This window comes from Lotus japonicus, chromosome 4, assembly GCF_012489685.1.
Source record: "Lotus japonicus ecotype B-129 chromosome 4, LjGifu_v1.2".
Classification (NCBI taxonomy): Eukaryota; Viridiplantae; Streptophyta; class Magnoliopsida; order Fabales; family Fabaceae; genus Lotus; species Lotus japonicus.
The window spans coordinates 6,296,917-6,324,901 of NC_080044.1; the positions used below are offsets into that span (position 1 = coordinate 6,296,917).

Here is a 27,985-nt window from a genome sequence, read left to right on the forward strand (position 1 = left end):
TTTGGTACGCAAACCCTTGTTACCTAGTCTTCTTAGTGATTTATTTGGTGGAATTAATTAGGAAACCACAATCTTTGAGTTCGATCTTTTATTACTTCATACGATTCTTTTTTTTTGAAAGAAGAAGATAATATATTGAAGCGAAAAACTTGGGAACAAGACTCCCCCAAGTGAGAAAAAAAAAACCAAGAGAAGTTAAATAAAAACATTGAGCATCACACTAAGAGGAAGAAGTGCCCAGGATGAAAAAGGAGATATCAGCAACCTAACAATACTTGTCCAATAGGCTCCAAAGACTCATGAGTCACAAAGCAGAGAGTCCCGTTCAGCTACTTGACAATCCAATAAACCTTCTCCTGACACAGGTCCTTAGTCCTTACGAAGGGGGATCCTTTTCAACACAAAAGCATGTAGGCAAAATAACAATGATGTAAAACTACAAAAGCAAGCATGCAACCAAAAGGCCAAAACTTCATCAGTGACCAAGAAACAGAACCTGTTGGGAGCAACTAGGAAAACGCAGCATGTGCCTCGCGCTACGACAATACAAGGTGAGCCACCAAAACAAAATCCAGAGATGGATCAGCACCCCACTAAGAGGGAATTGACAATTGATCCAGAGGTTGTGGGGGATTGAGAACAGTACAGATTGGGATCGCCCTCTCACAACCATTCTTTGCCAAAATATATGTCATGATGCATGACCGACTTATTTTTGAGAGAGAAAACACCATAGAGAATGATTGTTGTAGTGGTAAGTAATCTGCCCATGGGTCTTTCCAGAAGCGAATTGATTCTCCCACTCCCACTCTACATATACACTGGTCTCTAAAGCCAACAACCAACAAAGATTTTTCCTTGAGATTCCTTATAATGTCTTGCATAATTTTCGAATACCTCCCCATACAACCCATCAAAAATTGAAAGACCAAGCGTCTTTCATTCCACCGTATTTTGCACACATGATCCTCCTCCATAGAGCATGTTTCTCGGTGCCAAACTTCCATGCCCACTGAATAAGAAGTGCTTCATTCTTTCTTCTCAAAGACCCTAACCCAAGACCGCCCGATTCCACACTATTGCATACTTGGTCCCAAGAAATCCATGAAATCATTCGCCCACCATCATACCTCCCCCATATATAGGAGCTCATTAGTTTTTTAATATCTTCTACCACCCCAATAGGGACCTTAAAAACATACATGTAGTAAATTGGGATAGGAGAGATGACGGTTTTTAAGAGAATAAGTCTACTACTTATTGATAAAAGAATTGGGCTTCAATGCCTCAGCTTGGCTCTTACCTTTTCAATTAGAGGTATCTAGGAGAGGGTATTCACACATAGGTTAAAGAGAAGATGAGACAATGGGTCTCCTTGCTTGGGACCTTTTCAATCTCAAAAAACTTATGTAGGAGACCCATTAACCAACACAACTTATGTCCAAACCCCAATTCGCTCAAGGTAGTTAAAAGAAGGGACCAGTGTAAATTATCATAAGCCTTGGCGAACTCAAGTTTCAAAAGAAGGCCACCCTCATCCCTCTTCTTCAACGAATCAACCACCTCATTTGTTATCAGAATCGCATCCGCAATCCGTTGCCCTTTTGTGAAGGCAAACTGATTCTGTAACAACAAGCACGACATAATCTTCTGCAATCTCCCAGCTATAACTTCGGCTAACAATTTGTATACACTTCCTATTAGAGAAATAGAACGATAATCGGAAAGGGAGTTGGGATTTCCAACCTTTGGGATCAGAGTTATGAAGGCAACATTAAGGTCCCTAACAAGTTTTCCATTTGAGTGAAAATCCTTGAAAACCTTCAGGACATCCTCTTTTATGATATGCCAAAACTGCTTGAAGAAATTAATATTGAAGTCGTCGGGCCTAGGTGAACTATTTCCATATCTTAATTGTATCCCAAATTTCCTCCAAAGAGAACTCTCCTTCCAGCAACTCCATGTCTTCTACCCTAACTTTCACAAGACCACCATTTGTGTCTCTGTTTTCCCACTCTCCTCTAGTGGTAGTGACAACACTTTCCTACTCCTTGTCACTCCTTGTATTTTATTGCAATCATCAAACATACGCCCCCTTATTCTTCGTATCATTTTATAGTAAGATAGAAATAGGCATCCATTTCCTTACTCCTTGAGTAAGTATTCCTCAAAACCTGCTTAGGTCAGAGCTTTTGCAAGATCAGGTAGTCGGGTTTTCCAAACAGGAAATCTTCACTCCGTCTGATAATGGTCATATACTCTTTCTTTTGAATAGGGTTCATTGCGTACTTCTTCTCCTTAATTCTTATTATCAATCTAACTATCCTAAATGCGAATTCCTAACAAGTTATGGGTAGGCTTATTTTCATAAACTAGTATTAGTAACTCATTATGCAGCGAGATCATTTTCCTCTTCCCTTCTACCCCAAATGCATAAGTGTCATTGTCTTATGAAAATTTTGCTACCAAGCCATAAGGCTATCATTCCTAAGTACCACTATATCCTATAGTGTACTTCTAACCCTTTATAACAAGGCAGCATTACGGTTATGTACAATCACTTCAGCAACAATAATAGCAATCACAAGCATCTCAACTTCACATAATCAATCAATCCTCGATCATAATTCAAGCATGTATTCAATAACATATAAGCAATAATAATATGCTTTCTATCATTGTAACGATCAACTTATGTGGTATGTAATAAGAAAAGGTCTTGTCCAACCCTCTTACCTCGAATATTTAGGGCCTGTTTGGTTTACCCATTTCCTGTTTTCATTTTCAAAGAAAATGAGAAATTAGATAGAAAATGCGTTTACTTAACTTTTATGAAAATGTTTTTAAAGAAAATGTTTCCAAAATAGGTGGAAATCTGAAAATAAAAAAAAACTCGTTTTCTACGTTTTCTGTTGAAAGTCTCAGGAAATGGAAATGAAAAAGACGCGGTGGCATTTTTGTGAATAGGTGAAAGTTTGTTTTAAATCCGTTCTTTTTTATTCACTTGACTTTCTTGTAGTGAGTTCGACTCCGATTGTCCATAAAAAAAGTGGAAATTTTTCATTTTACTCTGGTGAAGCACACACCGAATTTCAGGAATAAAAAATTCCATGAACCAGCACCGTCAATCCGTCACTTCCTGAAAGGAAGATTCTTTTTTCATGAAAATGCTTTTGCTCTTGTAGAATGTATAAAGCAAGGGAGTTTTGACCAAAAATAAAAAAGCTAGGGAGTGAATGGACTCTTCACGGATTTTTTGTGGGTAGGTAGTCTTGCACAGATTAAAATAATGGGAATTAAACACTATATTTATTGAAAAATATCAACCTTTAATAAACATTTTTATTTAATTTATAAAGTGTTCCATAATAAATATGGAGATTAATTTCTATGCATCGGCGGTGTAAATAAGTTTTACACCATCATTCAATCGCATCCCTCCATTTTGTTAGCTCACAATTAATTTTAAATTTAATAATATCTAAAATAGAAAATGGAAGGTTGTGATTGAATGATGATGTATAACTTTTTACACCGTCGGTGTATAAAAATTAATCTCATAAATATGAATGTATTCTTAGTAATAAATTTCATTTTTAAATTTTTACAAAATATAGTTCATACCTGTTTTATTGAAAATGGTTAATGCAAACACATTTTCAATATTTTTACTTTTCAAAAATAGAAAATAACAAGTCTAACCAAACATGTTTTCTTAATTTTAGAAATTTAAAAATGAAAACTGTTTTCAGAAAATGAAACTAGAAAATGAAAATAGAAAACATTTTCTCAAACCAAACAGGCCCTTAACTTTTTCTCGGCATGGAAGTTCGAGTCCTCTTCCTCTGCATTATTGATCGTACTAATGTCACAACGAGTCTAAAGAGCATATTATTATGGCACTTTTTAAATATATCTCATTTTAAGTTCAATTATTTCGTTTCTATCTCATTACTCATATATTCCCTCTGTCCCATTTATAAGTCACATTTTTAGAGTTTTTTCTATCCCAAAATATAAGTCACTTTATAAGACCAATGCATCATTTAATACCCTTTTCCAAAATTACCCCCATATTTAATATGAAAGAGATGGTGTGACTTCGAAGAAAATTAATTTCGAGAGAGGAATTTATGGGGCAATCTAGGAAAGTTGATAAAACTTTTTACCAATTTATTGCTAGCAACTACTTTTCTTAATCCTAGAGAATTAGATAAAAGTGACTTATAAATGGGGACCGAGGGAGTATTTCACTTTGGGTTTTCTTTCAAATTCTACCCAAGGTTTTTCCTTCTCTCTCCCTCCCCCTATATATATGTATCCAACTCTAACCTTCCCTAAGTCACCCTTGAAACCTCAGTAAGCTACACACTTCCTCCTAGGGTTATCACTTTCTTTCTCCTATGGTTTATAAGTTCAAGCTCAAGCTCACAAACTCAAAGTTCCACTATAATATACTAGGTTCCAGAGAGCTTGGCCATGAAATTCTTCCACGAACCTTCCTTCTTCAAGCTTCCCAAGAAGGTGAGATAATTAATTTCTCTCCTCAGGATCTCTCTTAATCTTCTAGGTTACCTATCACGTTCAACAGGGTTCCAGGGTTCCTATCATGGTCTCGTGGTGCTCAAAAGCTCGACCAGAGCTCCAACTCAAGAAAAATTCAAGTAATATAGCTCAAACTTGTCTCTCTTGATTCCTATGGTTCCAAGGCATAAAACTATCCTAATGCTTCCTAAATTCATCTTAATAAGCTTAAGGATGAATTTAGAATCGAAAAACACGAAGAAAAACAAGTTGTGGGTTCATACAATCGATGGTTCGCCGGAGAAGACGAGGTTGACGGCGGCGCTCGCGGTGGTTGGCTCGCCAGAGCACCTCTAGGTACTGGGCCTTGTTCCCCTTGTTGAGAGGAAGAAAATGGTGGTGATGGGTGACGCTAGAGTGATCAGAGATGGCCAAAAAGTGGAGTTTCAGGTCGCTTGATTATGGGCAGCTTCGCTGGAATCGTTAAATCTTCATCGGTTTCCCTATTTTCTTGCCTAGATCTTCACCAAACCAACCCATATCGAGTCCTCTACCTCCTAGGGACTCAATGGAGGAATAATTACTCATAAAATCTCAAATAAAAGGAAGAATCAAAGAGAGGAAATGGTGATGATGATGACTCAGTTTTGAGAGAGTTGAGGGCTCTTCTCTCTGCCTCACTTGCTTATGAACTTCAAGCTCTGTTTCTGGGTGTCTAAGGGCTTCAAAGGATGCCATTTTATAGCCTATAAGATGATTATTTTTCAAAATCAAGCTTTGCACTTAAGCTTGTTGCACTACCAATGGAGTTTCATGCTAGAGGTTTAGCTCAAGCTTTAAGGCTGATGTGATTGTGAATCACGAGCTGGTCTGCTGTAGAGGTGGTCTGAGTGAGTTTAAGGTTGGTTAGGGTTAGTAACTATTGATGAATAATGACCTAATCAATCAGGCATAATGACAAGTTACCCCGGTTGGTCGTACGTTCAAATCGACTTTAATTATGTCTTAAGAACAGAACGAACATGTCATTGTGCCCTATTAATCAAGCATAGTGCTGAGTTATGAGAGTGTATTTCCCTTCTCAATGCTCAGTATCATGTGATATAAGTCATTAGAGTCTAAGTGTTTCGACTCAGCTCAAGTTTTGATCACTTTGAGATAATACTCCTCATTATCAAGAGAGTTGATCAGATTGCTTCTCTCTTAGGTTTTGAGCTCCTATTGGGTTGTGACAACCATGTCCTTGGTCCTCATGGTCGGTGTTGCCCTAATCGATTCATGGACTGTTTGACTACGCATAAATTGAGATTTAACATGCACAAACATACCATACCACACGCGCGCGTACACACACACACACACATATATTCTTAGCTTATTCTCAACACTAATGTAAAGTCATTACTGGTCGGCGAGAGTGCGAGATGTTACATTCACACATGACTATACCAAATAATAGGCGTCTTTAAAAAGGTGAGGCCAAAAGAGCACATATTGTAATACGTTACATGTAACACCCCGATTTCCGGGTGTCACTTTAGTAACCAAAAATAAACTTTACGCGGAAAACAGGTAAATTTTTTTTCGTTTGATTCCTTTTAAATAAAGCGATAGAAAATAAAGACATAACCCAACACTAACTAACCAATATACAAATATATACACATGTACAGCCTCAGCTGCACTCTCCCGTCACGCGCACTCGCAGTGACTCCAAAGTAGTGTGCCCGCAGACAAATATATACAGAACCAGGACTGTAGGTCAAAGTATCAAATATACAGTCATCCAAGAGAAAGTCGGCACCCAAAAACGGCCTGGACAAAAGACCCCTATACTCCGACAGACTCTCTGTGATCCTCCTCAAAAGAACCACACAAAAAGCCACACATCGGGAACCTACCCTGTCCCAAAAAGTAAGACGATCAGAGCTCTACACAAAAAATGACGCCAGCCTAACCTACCCTCCCAGCTCAACTCATAGCTCCTCCTCCTCATCGCTGCTCGGCGAGTAGCTCTCCCCACTGCTCTCGGAGTTAGAGTCGGAATCCACCGTAATCATCTCGGTGTCCAAGTCCATGACCTCCCTCCTAACTGTCCTGCGCACCGTCCTAGTCGAGCCGGTCTCCACATCCACCTCTCCTGCAAGAACATCCTCCTCCACCACCCTAACCAAGGGGTCCACACGGTAGCCGTGCGGTGAAGAGAAAGAAAAGAGACGTGAGGCAGATGGGACAACAGACTCCCTCTTCGGCCGCACAAGCCTAGAGGACGACGCCACGTCGGTAGGATCGATAGCAGTAGCAGGAGGTGGCGCAACAGGTGCAGCAACAACAGGCTCGATCTCTGCTGGGTCCTTGTCATCAGAAGATGAAGCAGGAGGTGGTGCAGGTGGTCCCTGACCAGTACCTGGTCCACAGTGAACTGAGGGCGGCAAGTCAAAACTCAGCTCCATACGTCGTAGCACTCCTCTCGTCAGACGTCCCGGCTCATCCGTCCGGTCCTCCATGACCCTTCCCCGGTACGTCGCTAGGTGACCAGCAACATCGATCACCCAAGAGGTGGGGGCATCACGATCCACCAACTCATACCTGATCCCCCCGAGGGAGAGACCATCGAAAACCGGTCGGCCATCGACATCTGGCAGCAGGCCGACCGCCCAAACACAAACATGCAACCAAAGCCAAGGCGCTAGGGTCAACTCACGGAATAAAGTAGATATACACTCAACATGTGATATGGGGTATAGATATATATGTTGATATATATATATATATATAAACAATCCTAGCATGTTATTGGCTCTAACAATGCTTCAAATAAATCAAACAGCACACAATTCCAGTCAGAGTGAATGTATGCTTGAAATGCAATCAATATGATCCGGATATATGTGACGCGTTCCCGTTCGCCACAAGTGAAGCATTCCCGTTCTTCACTATGGATGAACCATTCCCGTTATTCATCCTCGACAAAGCATTCCCGTTCCTTGTCGAATATGCATCGGTGAACCATTCCCGTTATTCACCAAATGATGCATTGGTGAACCATTCCCGTTATTCACCAGGTGAACCATTCCCGTTATTCACCAAAAATGCTATGGTGAACCATTCCCGTTATTCACCATATGATGCATGATGCAATATGGTTAGCCAAACATCGAATCGTCCTCACAACACAAGTGTTTAGCTCAAAACCCAATCTCAACAACCCAAGAGTTAGTGTCGGTCAATACAACACAACTCGGAGTTAGTGTCGGTCAATACAACACAACTCCAACCACAAAACCCAAAATCAAAGCCAGAGTCAGTGTTGGTCAATACAACACGACTCGGAGTTAGTGTCGGTCAATACAACACAACTCAAACAACAAAACCCAAGAGTACTAGAGTACTCGGTGACTTTTAATCATCACCATAGCTCACCTCAGTGGCTTTCCCCAATTCCAAAACCCACAACAAAAGTCGACTTTTCCACGTCTTTCGCAATTATTTTCTCCTTTAAGTTCCCTATATTTATTCATTTAGTAAAAACGTTTCGAATTGAATTAGTCAAGTTATGAATTTATTTCTCAAAGTCTAAGTCTCCCAAAGTCTCTAGTTTTCGAAATTCTATTCATTCTAAGTTTTCCAAAAACCCTCCAAAAGAAGTTTCCCGGGGAAAGTCTAAGTAAACCAACGAATACCAACAAATGGCTAAGTCTCAAACCCCTCGTTCGAACTTGCCTAGGGTTGTTCATCCAACCCGAAATATCAAAGATCACCAGATCAATGAATCTCCACTCCGAAGTCGCGTCAAAACGCACAATCCAACAATATCACAAGTTATGGAAAAACATCAAAACATCAATTCATCAACATAATCAACATCAAATTAAAGCATAAGTCGAATTTATCGACGCCTATCATGCAGTCATAACTAATAGTAAGTTGCCCTAACCTCGAGCTGCTCCAGCCTCGTAATCAAAATCTTCTTCACACGAATGCTTTGAAACTCCCAAAGTTCCTTCAACTGAACCTCGGAGAAAAACAAAGCAGAATCCAAACAAAATCGATTAGTTCGATCGCAATACAACTCATAAACGATAGACAAAGCATTAAAGCTTCAGAATATGACAATCGAGTACGAAAAGACAAGTTTTCGAAAACGAAAACTCCCCCCTCCAACACTACAAGCTCTCGGCCAAAAAGGAAAAAGGGCTCCGGCTCTTTTTCTTCGATCAAATCTGTTTACAAGGTAGTTTTAGGGTAAAACTAAGGCAAAGAAACTGTCGGAACAATTTTCGGACGATCAGATCAAAATACGGCTGTTCAGGGGCGTTTTGGTCCAAAATAAAAGCTCAAAACCTCAAAGTTATCAGTTCGGAAAACAGATTTGACAGCAATGATCCTAACGTCATCCGTGACAACTAATCCTAAAGGCACGAAGTCAGATTACGACTTTTCGACAGTAAAGTTTTGAAATGTGCGACAAAAAGGGGTTTGAATCAGTTTTTCAGATCCTTGACAACTCGATCACAATCGACGAATACTGACAGAGGTTTTAGGCTCTTGGGCACGTAGAGAACAAACCCCAACAGAGAAATCAGGAAAAACTGACAGTTTTACAAAAAGCTCAAAACTTTGAGCACAGAAACGACTAAAGAAACGCAGTAGAAACGATGATCAGAGGTAAGAATCAATCTAGTTACCTCGGTACCTTGAAGTAGGAACGAACTGCACGAAGATCGGTCGAGTTTTGGCGAAAAATTCTTCTCCTCCTCTCCCCTTGAAACTCGCGGCCTTGAATGGGTGAAATGAAGATATTTTTGAATTTTTGAGCTATTTATAGGCAGGCGAAATCGCGGGAAAATGAAAATTTCGCGATTCTGATTTTTGCAGCACGTTCACCGATGAATTCTAAGAGAGATTCTGGCGACATATTTCAAGAACTCAAAACAAATCTCTAACTTTTGGGGAAAACGATATCTAAAATCCCAAAAGCGGTGTAAGTTAATCTGTCCCGAAAAACTACTTTTTGCTGTGATGGTCAGACAACAAAACTTTGTTCTGGAGAAAGATTGGAAACGTCGAAACAAATCTGGCAACGCGGACGGAAACTTCGTTAGAAGTCTCGAATAGAAAAGGTCTTCATCCATCGCTTGAATCTAGGGTTTCGAAGCAAAGAAATTAGCGTCGTCGGACTTCCGAAAAGTGAATACTATCGTGCGTACAGTCCAGGGTTCCGAAATGAAACGCTGGTCGAAGGAAAAATAAAGAGAATCTTTAAATTTTCCAAGGATTCGAAATCTCACTTAATACGTTGCTCTAAAGCGAAATTAGCCTATTCTGAACACGCTCGCCATAAGGCAGGTGTGCAGATGACTCGCACTAATTCCTGAAGTGACTACGCAACATTCCTCAAGCAATTCCTGAACTTTCTTCTTCATTAATCTTTCTCAAACATCAAACTCCTGTCACGCTTACACTGATTCTACGCGTGAGTCGGAAATTAACTTGTTCTGCAAATCCAGGTCTTACATTACAACCACTCCTTTGGGCACCATGGTGCCTTCCAGCTTCCTTAGCTTCATTAGTGTGATACTGATTCAAGACGGAGTTTACCTCTTCAAAGGGCACACATCTCCAAATTACTCCATCGTCACAAATTTTGAACAGACAGGGGTCATCCCATAAATAATACTTTATATCAGACCATAATGTTATCCTACCATGTGTTGTGAAAATCACTAGAAAAGGAGAAATATATAGATAGGGAAGAGGAGAACAATACAGATGGGGAACTAATTTATAAATAGCTGGAAAGGGAGAACTATATAGATATGGAACTTTAACAAGTTTAATCTGAATTATGTTAATAGACATGTGAAGCCATATATTAATAGGGGAAATCCTAATCCACTTTTCTGTACAAATCTTCACGTTTTCACTTAGGGTCTGTTTGGTGGACATGATAAGTAGACATGATAGGATAATAATAATCTTATACTGCTTTAGTATGTTGTTTGTTGCGTCAGCAGGATATGATAACACTATCATGTCTCTTATCCTATCATGTCTATCATGTGTAAAAGTTATTCTGAGTGAGGAGTTAGGATAAAAATTATCATAACAGGATAGGAAATCAGTTTTATATTTATTTATTACCACAACCAAAAATTAATTTTAATATTTATATTTAATAGAATTTATAATAATATTAATTAATAAATATAAATTTCTAATTTTAATAAAATATTAATTTTACTACTTATCAATTACTAGGTGTTATTGTTAGGTTAAAATTATTTCCCCTTTGAGGAGGGTGTATATCATGTCTATCTCCTCTTAATTATATTAATAAAATTTCTGCTTTCAGAAAAAAAAAAAAATTATTTAGTTACTAATAAATTTATTTATAAATGGTGAAAATATTGGTTTTACTCATATAAAATAATTAAATTTTCATTATCACTTACTACTACTTAGTTAACATATTTTTCGTTATTTATATTGCAATAAAAATACATAAAAGAATTCTCCACTAACAATAATAGGCCACTCGCATATATATAAATATTAATTTTTAATAGTAAATATAGACTAATATATTATCATATAATATTATTTAAATTATTTCTCTACTTATATAATTATAATCAATAATTTAAATATAAATTATTTTTGAAACAATAATATCTTTTAATAATTTTTTAAAAAATTGATTAATTTTTATCATTGATCACTTACCCCTACTAAGTTAAAACTCATTGGTTACTGATGACCCGAGAATTAAGGCTATTTTTCTAGTTTATTTGCATGCATTTTAATATATTATTTAAGATATTTTAGTCATTTTAGGACATTCTAGGCTTATTTCATGCATTTTAATGTTTTTATTTGATTTTATTATTTTTCTACATTTTATATTATTTTTTAGATATTATTAGGATTTATTTACTTTAATTTAGGATTAGATAAGTTATTTTAAGGTGTTATCTTATTTTTCATATCTTATCTATTTTTATTTGCTTTATTTTAGGAGAAGATATGGAGAAAAAAGAAGAAATAATGGAAAAAACGGAAACATTAAAGAATTATTGACGCTGGGATCCTGTGTAGCGCATGTACACGACGTTACCATGCACCTACTCTGTGATCGTGCCACGTGTTGAGCTTGAGAAAGAATGCACCAGATCTGTGTGGCTATACTACAGTGCATCGCGGAGCAGTTCTTAACGTACACCAAACGCGGCAGATTTACCAGATGTGCATCCACGTACCAGATTCGCGAGGGTGTACATACTTACGGTGCACGCGACTGCACCAGATCATAATCTTCCATCATAAAAAGACAAAACGTACCAGATCACGAAAATCACTATAAATTTCGTTTTTCACCTATTTTTGGGAGATTATTTTCATCTTTCTTTTCTCCTAAACCAAATAAAAAACCTTTGGGAGACTTAGCGACAATTTCTTGGTGGAGAGGAAGGCTAGGCCCTTGAGGGCCGGTGTCAGGGCCATGAAGGAGATGACAGCTTCTATGGATGTCCATAGCTCCGTTCTATTTTGGGTTTTGTTTTTCTCTTTACCTATTATATTGTTTTGACTCTCTTTTGGTAATTGGAATGACTTATTTGATTTTCTTTATTGTTCAATATACTTTTATGCAATTATAAGTATGGATTTTCATAATTTAGTGTTTCTCTCTATGTTTAATGCTTCAATTGGTTAATTGGGGATTTAAAGAGTTTATATTAATTCGTAAATAAATTGAGAAATTGATATGAATTAATGTAGCTTAGTTCATAGAAAGAGGAAAAACACCTATGTCTTAGGTTTAATAATTCTCTTTGCGCGTTCATGTATCTTTTACCAATATGATGCTTTTTAGGATTTGCATGACAATTGAGAAGTTGGTGTGAATTTAGTTAATGAGAGAAACCACTCTTACATCAGTCATCTTAAGAAAGGCATGTCTTAGGTAGGGTTTAGGTTTTCTAGGTGACAATAGGATACATTAACTCTTAGGTATGAATATCACGAGTTGAAAAAGAGATCTATACCGAGTGACAAGTCGGGATACTCACCTCTCTAGGATATGATTATCTAGTAGGAACTATTAGGATTTCTTGAGTGACAGTCAGAGATTCTATCCACTAGGACATGAACTTCTTGGGTTAGGAACAGAGCTTGGGAATGTCTTATCGAGTAGGTATGTGTATAATGCTCCTTTTATGATCACTAGGGCTTAAGAGATTAAGGCTAGGTTCTTAATGGGTAGATTCGCTTAGCTAAGAAATTAGTAGGTGAATAACTCTAATCGACATCTTAAATGTTAACTTCATCTTATAAAAGTATATTGGTTGAGAATAAGTTGTAAGTTGATTGAATCATTTTCCAAATACGCTATCTTCTTTGTTTACCTCCGTAAACTTCTTTTATCTCTTTAATTATAGTTTTTCCTTTATTTAAATAAACCCACATTTTACTTTTTAAGTCATTCATCCAACATCTAGCTAGTAAGATTAATACGTAGCAACACAATCCCTGTGGAGACGACAAAACCCGATACTATACTACGATTGAGTCTTGAAAGGGATTTGATAGTAGTTAGTGGAGGAAAATCTCTTCATTAAATATCATTTCATCAGTTACATATATAATAATTTTAATTTTAATTAAAATAGAATCACTTTGAAAAAAATAACATAGCCGAATTAATAAAAATAAATTTAATTTTAGTTAATATTAAAACATAAACTCATTTATAAAAATGTTAAAAATTAAACTTAATAAAATTTATTATTTTTTTTAAAAAGACTGTTTAGAAAATTAGATTTTAAAAATATTATGTATTTTTTATTTCAAAGGAAAATTTGATACATTTTTCATTGTTGTATCATATCCTATTAATATTTTGTCAACCTCAAACGCAGAATATGATATGAGTCTATCCTGCTCTTATCATATCTTGTTCTTATCCAATCATTTATCTTATCCTACTCTTATCATATCATGACCACTAAACGGGCCCTAAATATATATATATATATATATATATATATATATATATATATATATATATTTTGCTTAAAGGAAATGCTTGAATGATGGCTGCAAAGGCTGATGTATATTAATCGACTTTTAATTTATCAGTTTACTATTGTATTCTTATGTATCTTTTGGAGGGTAGTTGTTAAGCCACACATCGAATATCTCACGCTAAACGTTAATATCAAAGCAAAAGCGTACAAATTCCTCCTTGTTAGCACTTCGAGTTGTCCAATTGAACCTCTAAGAAAATTCCACCTTTGGATTCTTCTACTTGTGAGTGAAATTTTTTCTCCTTAGCCTCGTCTCCTCCATTGCATCAAGTTTGGGCGGGGATTAATTGAGGTCAATACCATCGATGATTTTTTGTGATGTAAGAAGTTGGATATGAAAACGAGACATGTACATATGAGTAGATTATGCGTTTAAATAATTAAGTGAGTAAGTTGTAAATTAATTAAACTCACCATACTCATTTATCACATTTATTAGCAAAGGTATACTTGAATTCCTTGAATCATCTACTCTACATTTCCTTTCACCATGTTTCTGGACATGATCCTCAAGTAAATGTTGTTGTTTCAATTTTTGATCAATTTTTTTTTGTAACTAGTGCTTTTGTGAGTGTTATTTTACCGGCGATGACAAGTAGTGCACTGATATAAATTTCAAATATCAATTGAACACAACTTCATTGTTTTCTAAAACCACATTTAGCATTTGTTTTTCGAACTAGGATTGTGATCATTCACCAAGTTGCACTAATTCTGAAGTGGAAGAATTTGAACCTTGGTCACAAAGTCATTCATATGAATCTTCAAAAATAAAGGTTGCGCTTGAGGTTTTGAAATCATTGTATAAGACACAATGCTATGCATAGGTAAAAATAACTTCTGATGTATAACATTGTGGCTTAAACAATTATTTCAACGTCTCAAGAACAACCTTCAATTTTAAAGAGTCATATGAATGATTTTGAGACCAAGGCTCCAACTCATCCACATCAGAATCATAGCTCCTAGGTGAGTTTTACAAATCTTGGTTCGAAAATGAATGGTTCAATGTGGCTTTGGAAAACACGGATGTTGTGTTCAATTACCATTGAAATTTGTAGAAAGGAAATGCTTGTCATCTCCGGTAAGATGTTCACGTATGCACTAGTTACATAAAATATGACCACAAACTGAAACAACATCATCTGTAGGAGGATCCTGTCTATAAACAAGGTGATAGGAATTGAAATGTAGAGTAGAGGAGTAAAAAATTACATACATACATACTTTGCTAATAAATGTGACAAAATGATTATAATAAGTTTAATTAATCAAAACATGCTCGATTATGTTAACTTAATCTACACTTTGTGAACGCATGTGTGCCTCGTTTTCATATTGATTCCTTATATCACATAAAACCAAGGATGGTATAGACCTCAATTTACCACCGCCTATTCTTGATGTTGAGGAGGAGAGGCCAAGGGGAATAAAATTCCGTTTAGAGCATAAGAGTCAAATGATAGAATTTGCATAGAGGCTCAGTTGGACAACTCAAATTGATAATAAGCAAATAACTATAAAAAATAATTTAATACTTAATTTCAAGTGAAATAACTACATATATTAAAATTATTCAATAAATATGTCTAATAATTAAAGTAATTATGCAAGTTTAATGAAATGTAATAAATATTTTGTAACCTAACTACTATATATTATTTTTAATTAATCTTTAATGAAAATATTATTTACTTAGCTAATTTTGATTTTAATATTTCTACCCAAGTGAAAAAGTCTTTCATTAATAACAATAATAAATACATAATATTATATATAAAATATATTTAAGAAGTCAGACACATTACTTACCACCAAAGGGGGTGACAAGCTCCTCAAGATAAAAACTTCATGCTCACTATGCTTTCTCCTATCACCAAGAAGGAAGAGTTCAATAAAATATATAAAATAGACACAGATCCACACCCAACTTCCTATAATTCTTTACTTTTATAAGAATTAAAATGTCGCAATACCATATTACAAGAAGGGCTAATTAAGAGAGAAATCAAACTAACATTCAAGTAATATAACATAGAAGAATATTACTCTTGTGTAGACCTAACGACCACTTTAGCAAGATTTTAAAAAAAAGCAACTCATCATACTAAAATCAAATAAATAAAAAGAACATCTAAGATTCAACAATAACATAGATAAATATTTTCGCATATGTTTAGCATATGCTGCTATTTTCTTTTTTCTTTTTGGGCTCACTAATTATTCCTTCTACAAGCGAAAAGAAAAATAAAAGAACATTTTCAAGAAAGAAAATATTTGAGGTCAACAATATCGATCTCATCACCTAGGAAAGGAAATATAAAAAAATAGAGAGTAGAAGAGAAAAAGAGACTTTAGGTTATCATTTTCAGTTTTAGATAATATAAATTGAGTTCGAATGATGGAATATTGTTGCAATGTGGAGCAGTGGTGCAAGTCAAATACAGAGAAACAAGGCGAGAAAAATGGCAAACATGAAGAGAAGAAATAAATGGTCTAATTGTTCAACATGAAAAAAAATGTAAAAAAAAAGTGAAGCAGCTTCCAGGACTTAATACTGAAGAACTATCCCTGAATTAGTTGAGATTCTAGACTCTTGATACCACGCAAATAGAAAAAATATCAAGAGAGAGAGAAACAAGAAGAATATTTGAAAGGTTGATGAGATAGGATCGTTTAGAACTAACACTCATTAGACCATGTAAACTAAGAAAAGGTTGAGAGAGAGAGAAAGAGAGGAAGAAGAAATTTTGTAATGAGATATACTGCTAGATGCGTCGTCCCTCATATATTTATATAATATTAGGTTAAAAGTGTAGTACAACATGTAGTACAACGTACAACTTAAAGTACATATGAGCCCTAAACTCTATATCTATTTTTAACTTGTAATATATTTTCCTTTTCAAAAAAAAACTTGTAACATAAAACTATTTAACTCATATATATAATTATTTGACTCGATTTATTTTTAATTAATACAACATCGAATACTTATGACAATTTTAAAACTTGATGGTATGCACTTAATATTTGTCACAATATTTAATATTTGATAAATATAGAAAATATTAACAGTATTTATTATAAATTTTGAATTTTTTCGAACATGTTTAGTAATTATTTTTATTTAATAAATATATTAAATAAAAAAGACAATAACGTAATAAATTATCTTGAAATATGTAATATGTTAGATTTAATTATAATAATTATTATTATTATATTTAATAGAGCATATATATATGTAAAAAAATTACACAATATTTTTTTATTATATATTATTTGATATAATATTAAATACTATTCAAGATAAGTTTCTATTTATACATATGAAGTTTAATAATCTTGGTCAAATGATTTTTAATGTGCGTGCGCACGTATACACACACACATAATAATATATTGTATTTTATTATATTATACTATATTATATTATACTATAATATATTATATTATATTATTTTATTTTATATTAAACTCATACTATATTATATTATATTATATTATTTTAGAATGTTTTTTTTTCTTCTTTTGGTTTCTGTTGCTTTCTTGTACCTAAAGCTCACTTGGAATGTTTCTAAGACTACCTTTTTATCAATTTGATTCTCTTTTCTAAAAAAGTTATATTATATTAAATTATATTATATTATCTTGTATAGTGTTTCTAAAGAGAAAAGACGTTTAGTTATTATTTTTCATTATAATAAATTTGTATTGTCTAAAAAATTTAAATTACGTTATATTACTTAATAAGTTTGATGATTGTGCATTGTCAATGTAAAAATAATTTACACAGACATTAAATAATTGAGTGTCACATATTCAAAAGCATTTATGTTTCTTTTTATTTTAATTAAATTAAAAGTTAATTTTCTTATTTGGCAATTCATCATTGGATGTATGTGTAAAAAAATGTTTACATTGACGTGCATTACCATTAAATTCTTACTTAATATGTTTATTGGGGTTTTCTTTCATAATTTAAGATTTTGAGGGTGTTTGTTTTGGTTTTTCTTTGTTGGGTGTTATATTTGTATTAGAAACTCAATTGGAAGATCTTTTATTAGAATTTCATTTCCGAATAATTTTTTGCTATCTAAAAAAATCTATAAACAATTAAAATTGTCTTGAACTTTACATTCATGACAATGTTAATTTTTTTGGGTAGAATGAAAATATTAATTAGTTATAAATATAATTAATATTATTAAATATTAATTATAAAATATCTCAATTCTCATATATAAAATAATTTATCAAGTATTTAAATATGCCTTGACTAGCTGACCTTTTAATTAATGAGACTATTAATTAGTTATTAATAATATTTTATATTATTTATTATAATAATTCATATTTAAAAATATCTCAATTTATCATATAGAAAAAAAAAAATACTAGAATTATTTAAATGTTAGTTATTAACCACAAATTGAAAAAAGACATATAAACAATGTTTTTCTTTTTCTTTTGGATTTTCTCATTTGCATATGGATATAATGAGGTGGTTCAGGTTTAAAAATCTCATAGAGAATGGTGTACTCTTTTTCCTTCTCTTGGTTTTTATTCTAAATGGGTTTTTCCTAGGCAAGGTTTTAACGAGGCACGTTCTCTATGCTTGCATGTTTTTGGGAAGGGATTTGTTAGCGTTGTATCTATGCTTCCCATGTCATGAGAGGGTTGTTATCATGCTACTTCTTTCAATCAATATATTTCATATGTTGTAAAAAAAACATATATTAAGTTATAGAGTTAGTATATATATATAAGAAAAATTTCATTGAACTTTTTTTTCGAAAATGAAAGATATATATTAATATATAAAGTTGAGAAACAACCCTTTTAAACATGAGTACAGTAACCTAGCCAACAAAAACTGGCAAAAGCTCAATCACAACAGCAAAATCTCTCCCAAAGACCTCCAAAAACCCCATAAGAAACTTAAAGCCAAACCAAAACCCTATTTCTGCACAACCAGGCAAGGCCCCATTTGAAGTCGAAAAAACAACGACAAGAACTAATCTTATAAACCACACGACACCCGCAAAATAGAGACCTAACCAAGCCAAGCAAAACAAAAGACCCAACGTCCAAAACCAACCAGAGCGCCATATAGCTGAGACAGGAAATCTAAAAGACAAGAAAAACTAGCAAAGACAAGAAACCGAACATAAAACCAACAACATCAACATCCACACATACATCAGACTACCGGTCCGGCAGCAGCATCCGCCAAGGAGTAGATGTTGTGGCCTGAAGGGAACTATAACCTCAACACCAATAGACCATCAGTCCTGCAGCAACATCCTCCAAGGGAAAGACATTGAGGCCTGAAGCGAACCGTAGCCTCAACACCCAACATAGATCAGATATGCAAAATAGCGTCAAGAGACACAATAGAGCAGTCGCATTGCACCCACTGTCTATAATCCAGCACCACAACCTAATCCTCGCACACCACAACCTCAATCGGAAGCAACGTTCCTAGTAGAGAACTCAAACAAAAGCCACCAGTCATACCAGCCTCAGATCTGAGCATGCATGATGAAAGAACCCATCATATCAGAGCAAAGTCGGGAAAATAGCTTGGGCGAACAGGGACAGGATGCGAGAGAGCTGGAGAAGAGGAAGGAGGAACACACTGGCGGTAGGAAGATGCGAATCCAAGGGAGAGAGGCCGATAAACAATGCTGAAATGGTGCAAGAGAAGGGTTGCCACCGCGCAAGGAAAACGAAGCGATGGCCACCCAAACAGAGCCTAGAAACACCGAGGCAGAAAAAAGGGAAGAGAGATGCAACAACATCCCTCGATCTTGAGTATCGACAAGCTTTCATCCTTTCAAGTAATCAAGGAGAGCGGTGGAATTTCCAATAAACCCCAGCTACTTTATTTCTTTGTAATTTTCAATCTTGCAATTTCAATTTAAGTATTTCCTTTCAACTTTCAAGCTTGTTACCTTTCAACACATTGCTTAATCTGATTGTTCATTAAAAAAACACAACTGTGCATGCTTTGAACCTTCTTGTTCATCATGTTTTTGTTCTTTAAGTTATGCGTGGATTTTTCCATACTCAATGCATGTTTATCGTTTAAGTTTAAATGTATCTTTTGATATTTTCCAATTTCTGAATTATGTTGTGTTTTTGGAGTCTAAGAGCTTTTTGGAGTCTCTTAGGAACCTACATTGAGAAACAAAGTCATTTCCTCAAGTAATCTCTTGATTAGAAAATCGTTACATTGGTTTTTTAGCCGACCTAAACGACTATCTAGTCCCCAAAAACTATTTGTAAACCAACAACGACAAAAGCCTTGAATATTTTATTTTTGTTGTTCAGAATCATTTAATACTATATAATGTTATTAAAAATATATAATTAATACCAGTTCAATCACGGTATAATTTATGATTATAATTAGACCTGTGAGCTTTGAATTGGTACCTTGACCGATTCAATGACGAGTCTAATTTATAAAACAGTGGTTATAAATGCTTTAGTATAAAGGGTGTACAACTTTGGTTATGAGCCGTACTATTGTGTAATTTACTATTATCTTGGTTCCTAATTATCTCTCAAGAGAGAGAAGAAACACACATATTAAAAAGTGCAATTAATTTTATTAATTTTCATAAAAATATTATTTGTTTTCATATTTTACCTTTTAGAATGTATTTTATCTTTCCTCAGTTTTTGTTTCCACTAGAGATTTTTACTTTGAAGAATATTATTTTATGCACTCTTGAAGTGCTAAGTGGACAAATATATAAGAATTATTTTTTATTCTATGTAGACAGTTAATAAGGAACGAAAGTCCCCGAATGATAGCTCAAGTGGTAAGAGTTAAGAGACATGTACGTTGGGGGGTCCAGAGATCAATCACTGGATGGTGCAATTTATCTTTCCGATGTAAAAAAAAAGGAACAAAGGTTGTATTTAGAGGCCAAATTTAGGAGGAATTTATTATACACAAGTTTTTACTTGTGTAAAGTTACACAAGCTACTTTTGACCTGCTCCTCTAAGTTTCCAGGTTTTCTTAAAAAAAAATACATATTTATTAATCATAACAATTAACGTGTGATAATTTTAATTAAGTTAATTGGATCGAGCAATCTGATCTGCTAGTGCCATCAACCACCGAACCTACAGAGGCACCACACCCAGCCAACAATTACCAAGACCTCCACCGATCCAAGCTTGACTCAAATTATATGTTACCCTGTCGATTTGTAGTTCAAAACAAATTAATTCAGTCAAACAACACCTACTGAAAACCCTCACTATCCTTGGTTTTTAGTTTACAATGAGCTGCAACATATATGGCATTTCCCTTTAGGATATATTCCATCGTGTCTCAAGGTTCTTTCTATCAGAAAATTAATAGCTGCACTTCATGACAACCACTAGAACACTAAAACCACATTTCATTTTTCAGTAATCAGAATGATGAAGACAGCAATATCTGAATCTGCTACAACATACATACACATACATATCCTTTGGCCACATTGCCAAAACATGAACCACTCACTCGCCAAGAACACAAAACATGTCCCTGTGTTTGTTGTCCCAAGCCTTAAAACATAACAACAAATGCAAGACACCACAAAACATGATTTTGGTTCTAAAAAGACCTCATGACTCATGTCCTTTCAAGAATAAATCTATATATTTGTTTTTTATGAAGAAGCTGTGTACAGACAGATCATTCATCCCTTATTGAAGAATTTCATCAAATGCAACATATCATAGAATAACAAGCCAACTTTCAGCAATTAGAACTATCTATCTACAGACCAACAAGCCTCACTCTACTAAGTCTTCAAACTCAATTTGAAGATTAATTAACATAGTCAACATCAAGTTGAAGACTTCATGACCCTGTTAATAATCAATCTCCATCTGTTGTTCTTCCCTCACATCTAGCATTCAACCATTGCAAAACATCACTCCTAACAGTTTCAACATTCTCATCAGTTTCCCCAAAAAGCAAAGAATGCATCATCCCCTCATAAACCTTGATGGTCTTGTCCTCACTCCTAGCCTCCTCATACAATTCTCTGCTAACATCAGGGTCAGTAACAACATCAGCACTCCCATGCAGAACAATGAAAGGGAGACTCACATCACTGAGCTTCTTGCTCAACACATCAGTGATTCTCAGAAGCTCCACCACAGTCCCTAACCTGGGTTTTCCCCTATACCTCAACGGGTTCATCGCAGCAATCACCTTCTTGTGATCAACCTTCACAGACTTGTAGAGAAGATCTGGGGTGGGAACAATGGGAAGAGTAGGGAAGAATCTCGCAAGAAAAGTGAGGATCTCAGGAATCGGCCATCTGGGTCTAACCTTATCGGAGATTCTACACATGGGTGCCACCAAGATCGCACCATGGAACGCTTTCGGGTCAGCGAAGTGGATGAGGAGGCAAATCGCGCCGCCCATGGACTCGCCGTAGAGGAAGCAGGGCAGGCCGTGGAAGCGAGGGAGGTTCTTAATGGAGGTGAAGAAGGAGAGGCAATCCTCCACGGCGAGGTCGACGTCGGGGACGAAGGCTTTGAGGCCGCCGGAGTGGCCGTGGCCTTGGAGGTCGAGGGCGAAGCAAGCGAAACCCATCTGGGCGAGGAAGATTGGGGTGGCTTGGAAGGTCCAGGAGATGTCGTTGCCGTAGCCGTGGACCATGAAGATGACGGCGCGTGGTGGGGTGGTGGTGGGGAGCCAGGACCTGGTGAAGAGGGTGAGGCCTCTGGTGGTGGTGAAGGAGGATTTTGAAGAAGTGATTCCTTGTTGCTTGTAGTACTCTTCTTCTGGGGTGTAGCCCCAGTAGTAGGGGTAGGATTGGAGGAGCTTTTGCTGTTCTTCCTCCATGGGAGAGTGGAGTGGATTGGATTTGATGAATGGGGGTTATCTTTCTGGTTCAACTTCAAATCAATTTGATTTTGGATGGTTGGAAGGAAATCCCAATGAGGGTGTTTGGCTTTTGAGGCTTGGGTTGACATGGTTAGGAGTATAAGTCCAGCTTCTAGTGGGTCCAAATCATTTATTTGTGGGTTATTGTGAAAATCTCAGTTTAATTTTCAGTTTGAAATTGTTTTCATCTAACCGAGGTCTAAACCTCTTTCACATTTGGGGTATTGTGGCAAGAAAGTAGGGGACATGAGGTTAGTTCAAATGGTAAGAGTTAAGAGATATAAAAGTTGGGTCAGATGAAGAGTGAAAGGTCCAGTGTTTGAACGCTGAGCAGAGACTAATTTACTAACATTTGCCTATAAAAAAAATTTGAGGTATTAGAATGTGTGATCTTGAATTCCAATGCTCTAAACAGACTTCCAAACTGATAACCAAACACATAAGAAATCTTTTATGTAATTGAGGTTGTTTTTGGTCGGGGAATCAATTCAGTGAATCTTAAACAAGAAATGGAAGATTCATGGGTTTGGACAAAAACATAGATGGGCTATACTCTGTTAAATCTTCTCATTGCTTTTTGCAGGGAAATGCTAATAGTGAGAATTAAAACAAATTAAAAATATCTGGAAGGTGACAGACCTTTCAAACTTCAAGCATTGGGTATCAGATGTGGATAGAGTAATTTATCTAAGCCTTTATCTAATACAATTTAGACTTTGGAATTGGCTAAAAGCTAAGTTGAAAGGTTTCAGATTTTCCTTCTATGAAGTGGCTTATGCAACCTGTATATTTGGTTGCATGAAGGATTTTCCTTCTTTGGAATTGGCTTACTAACTTTGCTGTTATCTAATTTTTGGTTGCATGAAGGTATTTCCACAACAATTAAATAAATTTCTTTGAGACTCTAATATGACATTAGGTGGTAAGTTTTTTCTAATAAATCATTCTTCATACATACTGTTTAGGGATCGAAACTTAGACTAAATACATATAGTATGTTTAGTTTATGAGAGAAAGAAATAATAGTAGTAGAGAGAAAGAAAAGAGAACTAAAGTATATTTTACAGGTAGTTTAGTATGGTAGAGATGAAAGAAAAAGATAGAAGAGAGAAATTTAGTTTTTATATTAATTTTTTTATTTAACTTTAATATTTTTAAAATTAACTTTAACAATTTTCTGGCGATTAAAATAGATATGTTGACAATGTTAAACCGCTAGTAAATGAATGAACTGGCAGAAAAAAAAAGTAACCCTCATTTTGCCTCATCTCTTCTCAATATAGAGAGAATGCAAAATGTGATGGATTCCACCTTTGAAGCTCCCTCTCTCTCCCTCCCACCAAACAAGGGTGGTTCCCTCTCTCCTCTCTCTCCCCCACCCCTATTTCTCTCTTATCTAATACTCTTCAAATAAACATTTCCTTAAGGGCCTCATGTTAGAGTGATGCAAGTGAATAGAGACTCTCATTTTCTAATAGCTCATGAGGGATTTGGTAGTTCACCATCAACATTTGGCTAAGAGTATAAATGATTTGGACATCATCCACATACATTTACTATAAAATCTTAAGACAATAGGTGAGTTTGTCCTTATAAACTGATTTAACTTTGCTTTTTCATTTAATGTGTGACATATTTCATTCACTCACACTAGTATACTTCAATAACCTCTACTAATTATCCTGGAGCTTGTTCGTGCTACTTTTTATTTAATTTGTGATCGCATAATTTTTTCTTCTCTTGAGGTCTGTGAGTTCAATTTTGATTGGTATTGGCGCTTGAACATGTTGGGTGAAGGATTCCCTGGAAGGACTCTCATTAATTCTCTGGCTGTCATGATGTTAATATTAATCAACACTAGATATAATACCCGTGCGTTGCACGAGTTTATTTACAATATTTTTATAAAATAGAGATAACACGTTGTACGGGTTTATTTACAACATTTTTAACATTGTATAAAATGAATATCGCTTAAATTAATACAAAAATAATAATTGTGTTTACACATTTCAATAATTAAAAAAAAGACATTTCAGTAAATAGTATTAGAGTTCTATTTGTATAAATAATTAATATTACTCTAATTTAATAATTAATATTTATTAAAATAAATTGAATAGTTTTAAAAATAGAATGTTTTTTTATTTAATAATTTGAAAATTAATTCAGTCAATTTGTAACAAAAAAATTAAGAAATAAGTTTTTAATACCATCAAATAACTTGTATGAACATATTTTTATACCTTTTACTGAGAAAGTCAAATTTTAGGAGGATCAACCACAATTTCTCAAACTGATTTACACTTGTCAAAATCGAGAACAATAAAGTAATTTTAACTTTTACAACTATAATAAGATATAACTTATTCAACTTTTGTGATAAATTTTTTTTTCTCTATTAAGCTTCCTCAAAATTGTCTTTACTAATATATAATAAAATCAAAAAAATTATATGGAGATTTTTTTTTTAAATAAGACACACATACATTATAGTTAATAGTAAATGCCTCATAGTGTCTTTTTTAAATTTAACATGTTTTATCCAAATTATTTTTGATGATATTAATTTATTCTACATCAAGTTTAATTCTTGATATTTTTCACTAATGTAAAATTTAAGTCAATTTCTAAGTTTATAAATGTTATTAATTAATGTAGGTAGTTGAAAGATTTTGACAATAGAGTTTTTTCGGGTTTTTTTATTTTATTAGGTCTAATTGCTTAATTGATCCCCCACTTTTACATTTCTCACGACTTTGATCTCTAACAAAATTTAACTGCATTTTATTACCCCAACGTTGTTCTCCGTTAGCAACTTTGGTCTTCCATCCAATTCCGTACAAAAACATATAGGTTTATGGGCGAAAAATTAGAAAACCCCCCGAAAAATGTTCTCTTTAACTCTTCTTTCCACATCTTCATCACTCTTCTTCAAAACCCAGAAAATTAAAATCAGATTATCAAAAAATAGTTAAAATCTCTGCTATTGGTTCATGTATTTTAATACAAATGTAGGACGCTTTTACTTCTTAATGTATTTAATATATTTTTTTACGTTAGTTAAATTAAAAAATAAAAATATTATGACTAATATATTTTTTAGTTTTTTTAAAGTAAACAAATATTTTTAAATCATTATATTAAGTCATATTAAACTTCTTACCACAAACAAATATTTTTGAACTTTTTTTTTTTCGCTTACATTTATCCTCCTCCAGAGGAATCCTTCTTTATAGGCAATCCTGCTCGAGCCGAGAATTTTCACAATATCGTGGAGTTAACTCTTTCAGCGAAGTATTTTCATTCAAAAAACTCGAGCCTCAGATATTGCTTAAGGGAAATCAAGCATCCATACATTTTTTTTAAAATCAATTAATGTTTTATATATTAAGATATTTATTTATATAAACTATTTTTTATTAACTAATTAAAATTCTTCACATGTAAATTATGAGTACTTTTATCAATGTACTTTTTTTGTCGATAAACATCAGTTTGATTTTTTTTTATTAGTGTATGTTTCATTCTTTTTTGTTTCACACTTTTTTAAAGAACTAAAGTGTTATGTCATGTTCTACCTGATACAGCAAACACGAAAATTAGTTGGTAGTTGATTAACTTATTGCGTTGTAAATTTTGTTGATTTGTTTTTATTTTAATGTATATAATACAAAATGATTTTTTTTATATCTTGATGTATATGTAACAAAATTTCAAGAGAGTTTTACATTTAGTAGGTAGTTTTTTTTTACAGAAAGATGAAGCTTTCATTAATTAGGAATTAACCAATTTTTTTAGTAGGTAGTTGATCGAATAGCTAATGACTTAACCAATTTTATTCCTTTTTATATTTTAATTTAATGTATTTCATACAAATGTTCAAAGTGACTTTTACAATTTAGAAGGTAGTTGAATAGATTATGACTTAAGAATTTTATTTAATTTGTAATTTTATTACTAAAGGTATTAATATAAAATAATTTTTTTACTATTTAATGCATTTAATGTAAAGGAGTGCAAAAAACTCAAGTCTCCTTTACATATATACTAGAAATAATACCCGTGCGTTGCACGGGTTGATTTATAATATTTTTAAAATTATATATAATTATTATAGTTTTAATAAATATAAAAATAAAATATGTTTAATTATAAAATATAATAAATTAAATAATAATAGAGGTGAGACATTTCATTGAATAGAATTATAGTTCTCTAGATCTAAATAATTAGAGTATTACTCAAATTAATAATTGATATTTAAAAAAAATATTGAAACGCAATAAAAATGAGAACAATATTCTCATTTAGATAATTACATTGGATCACAACAAACCCTATCTGTTGTTCTCTACCACACCCTTGATTTACCAAAAAGTTTGTCACAGTGTTTCCCTCGAGCAATACATGCACCACACCAACACACTGAATTACAAACATCAGATGCTCTATATGATTAAATACATTTTTTTAATTTTCATGACCTCCTATCTCCCCTAGACACTCACCCAACCACTAAGGAGGAATCACTCTCAACCACCACATTTGAAAATTTAAATTGCTGGAAAAATAACAAAGCATGTAACACTACTTGAACCTTCATCTAAAGCTCACAACATTCTAGTTCTTTTTGCAAAGTAACCTAACAACTCCTCCTTGATCCCACAAAACCCCGCTAATACCACTTACAATTGGGTTCCCTTTCGACGCCTCATCCACATTAAACTTCAAAATAGTGGCTGGCGGTTGCTCCCAATACACTGTTCGTGACATCTTTTGTTTTCGTGGCCACTCGATACACTCAAAGTCTCTAGCAAACTGTTCCAAATCATATGGACAATCATTCCACTTCACCTTGACCCACCAAACACACAAACTAAGCAATAGTCTCATATATGTTCAACACAAACAACTTTGTTATTAAATACGCATGCATTTCTCTGTAGTAATTGATATTAAATAATTAGCACTGAAGTAGACTTAAAATTTTATTCATTGAAAAAATATAGAAAATCATTATGTGAATTTGAAATATATGAAATCAAGTAATAAATTTTAATATCTTAAATAAGTTATAATGACATATTTTTTACACATTATATCCACAATAAATTAATTTTAACTTTTAAAATTATAATAAGAAATGATTTTATTAGTGTAAAGAATTATTTACTAAATTTAAACTTGTTCAACTTTGGTCATAGTTATTTTACTCCGTTATTCTTTTTCAAGTAATTTCTACTAATATATAATAGATCAAATATTATATTTAAAGATTTTTTTCAACGAATACACACATATTATAGTTAATGGTAAATACCTATAGAGCACCACTTTTTTATTTAAAGACAACATTTTATTAATTATTTTTTAATAAATATTATTTTATTATAATTAATTTTAATTCTCAATATTTTTTTGTGTATCAAGATATTACTTAGTTTTATTTTAACTTTCTCC

General features: G+C 33.9%; 2 protein-coding genes across 2 annotated transcripts; both read right to left on the reverse strand.

Moving 5' to 3' along the window:
- Positions 1-182: 182 nt before the first annotated feature.
- LOC130712079 (uncharacterized) lies at positions 183-15,435 on the reverse strand. Its single transcript, XM_057561913.1, has 3 exons — positions 15,423-15,435; positions 8,462-8,533; positions 183-7,162 (listed from the first exon to the last, which is right to left on the reverse strand). The coding sequence occupies exon 3, from the start codon at positions 7,029-7,031 to the stop codon at positions 6,501-6,503; it is 531 nt and encodes a 176-aa protein (XP_057417896.1). The 5' UTR covers positions 7,032-7,162; positions 8,462-8,533; positions 15,423-15,435; the 3' UTR covers positions 183-6,500.
- A 5,582-nt stretch (positions 15,436-21,017) lies between these two features.
- LOC130714866 (caffeoylshikimate esterase) lies at positions 21,018-22,619 on the reverse strand. The gene has a single exon (XM_057564836.1). It carries the CDS (start codon positions 22,478-22,480, stop codon positions 21,503-21,505), a length of 978 nt encoding a protein of 325 aa, XP_057420819.1. The 5' UTR covers positions 22,481-22,619; the 3' UTR covers positions 21,018-21,502.
- Between the last annotated feature and the right edge of the window lie 5,366 nt (positions 22,620-27,985).

Bases quoted from the DNA above. Each gene is read 5' to 3' on its own strand.
- LOC130714866 (XM_057564836.1), bottom strand. From the start codon at position 22,480: ATGGAGGAAGAACAGCAAAAGCTCCTCCAATCCTACCCCTACTACTGG.
- LOC130712079 (XM_057561913.1), bottom strand. From the start codon at position 7,031: ATGGAGGACCGGACGGATGAGCCGGGACGTCTGACGAGAGGAGTGCTA.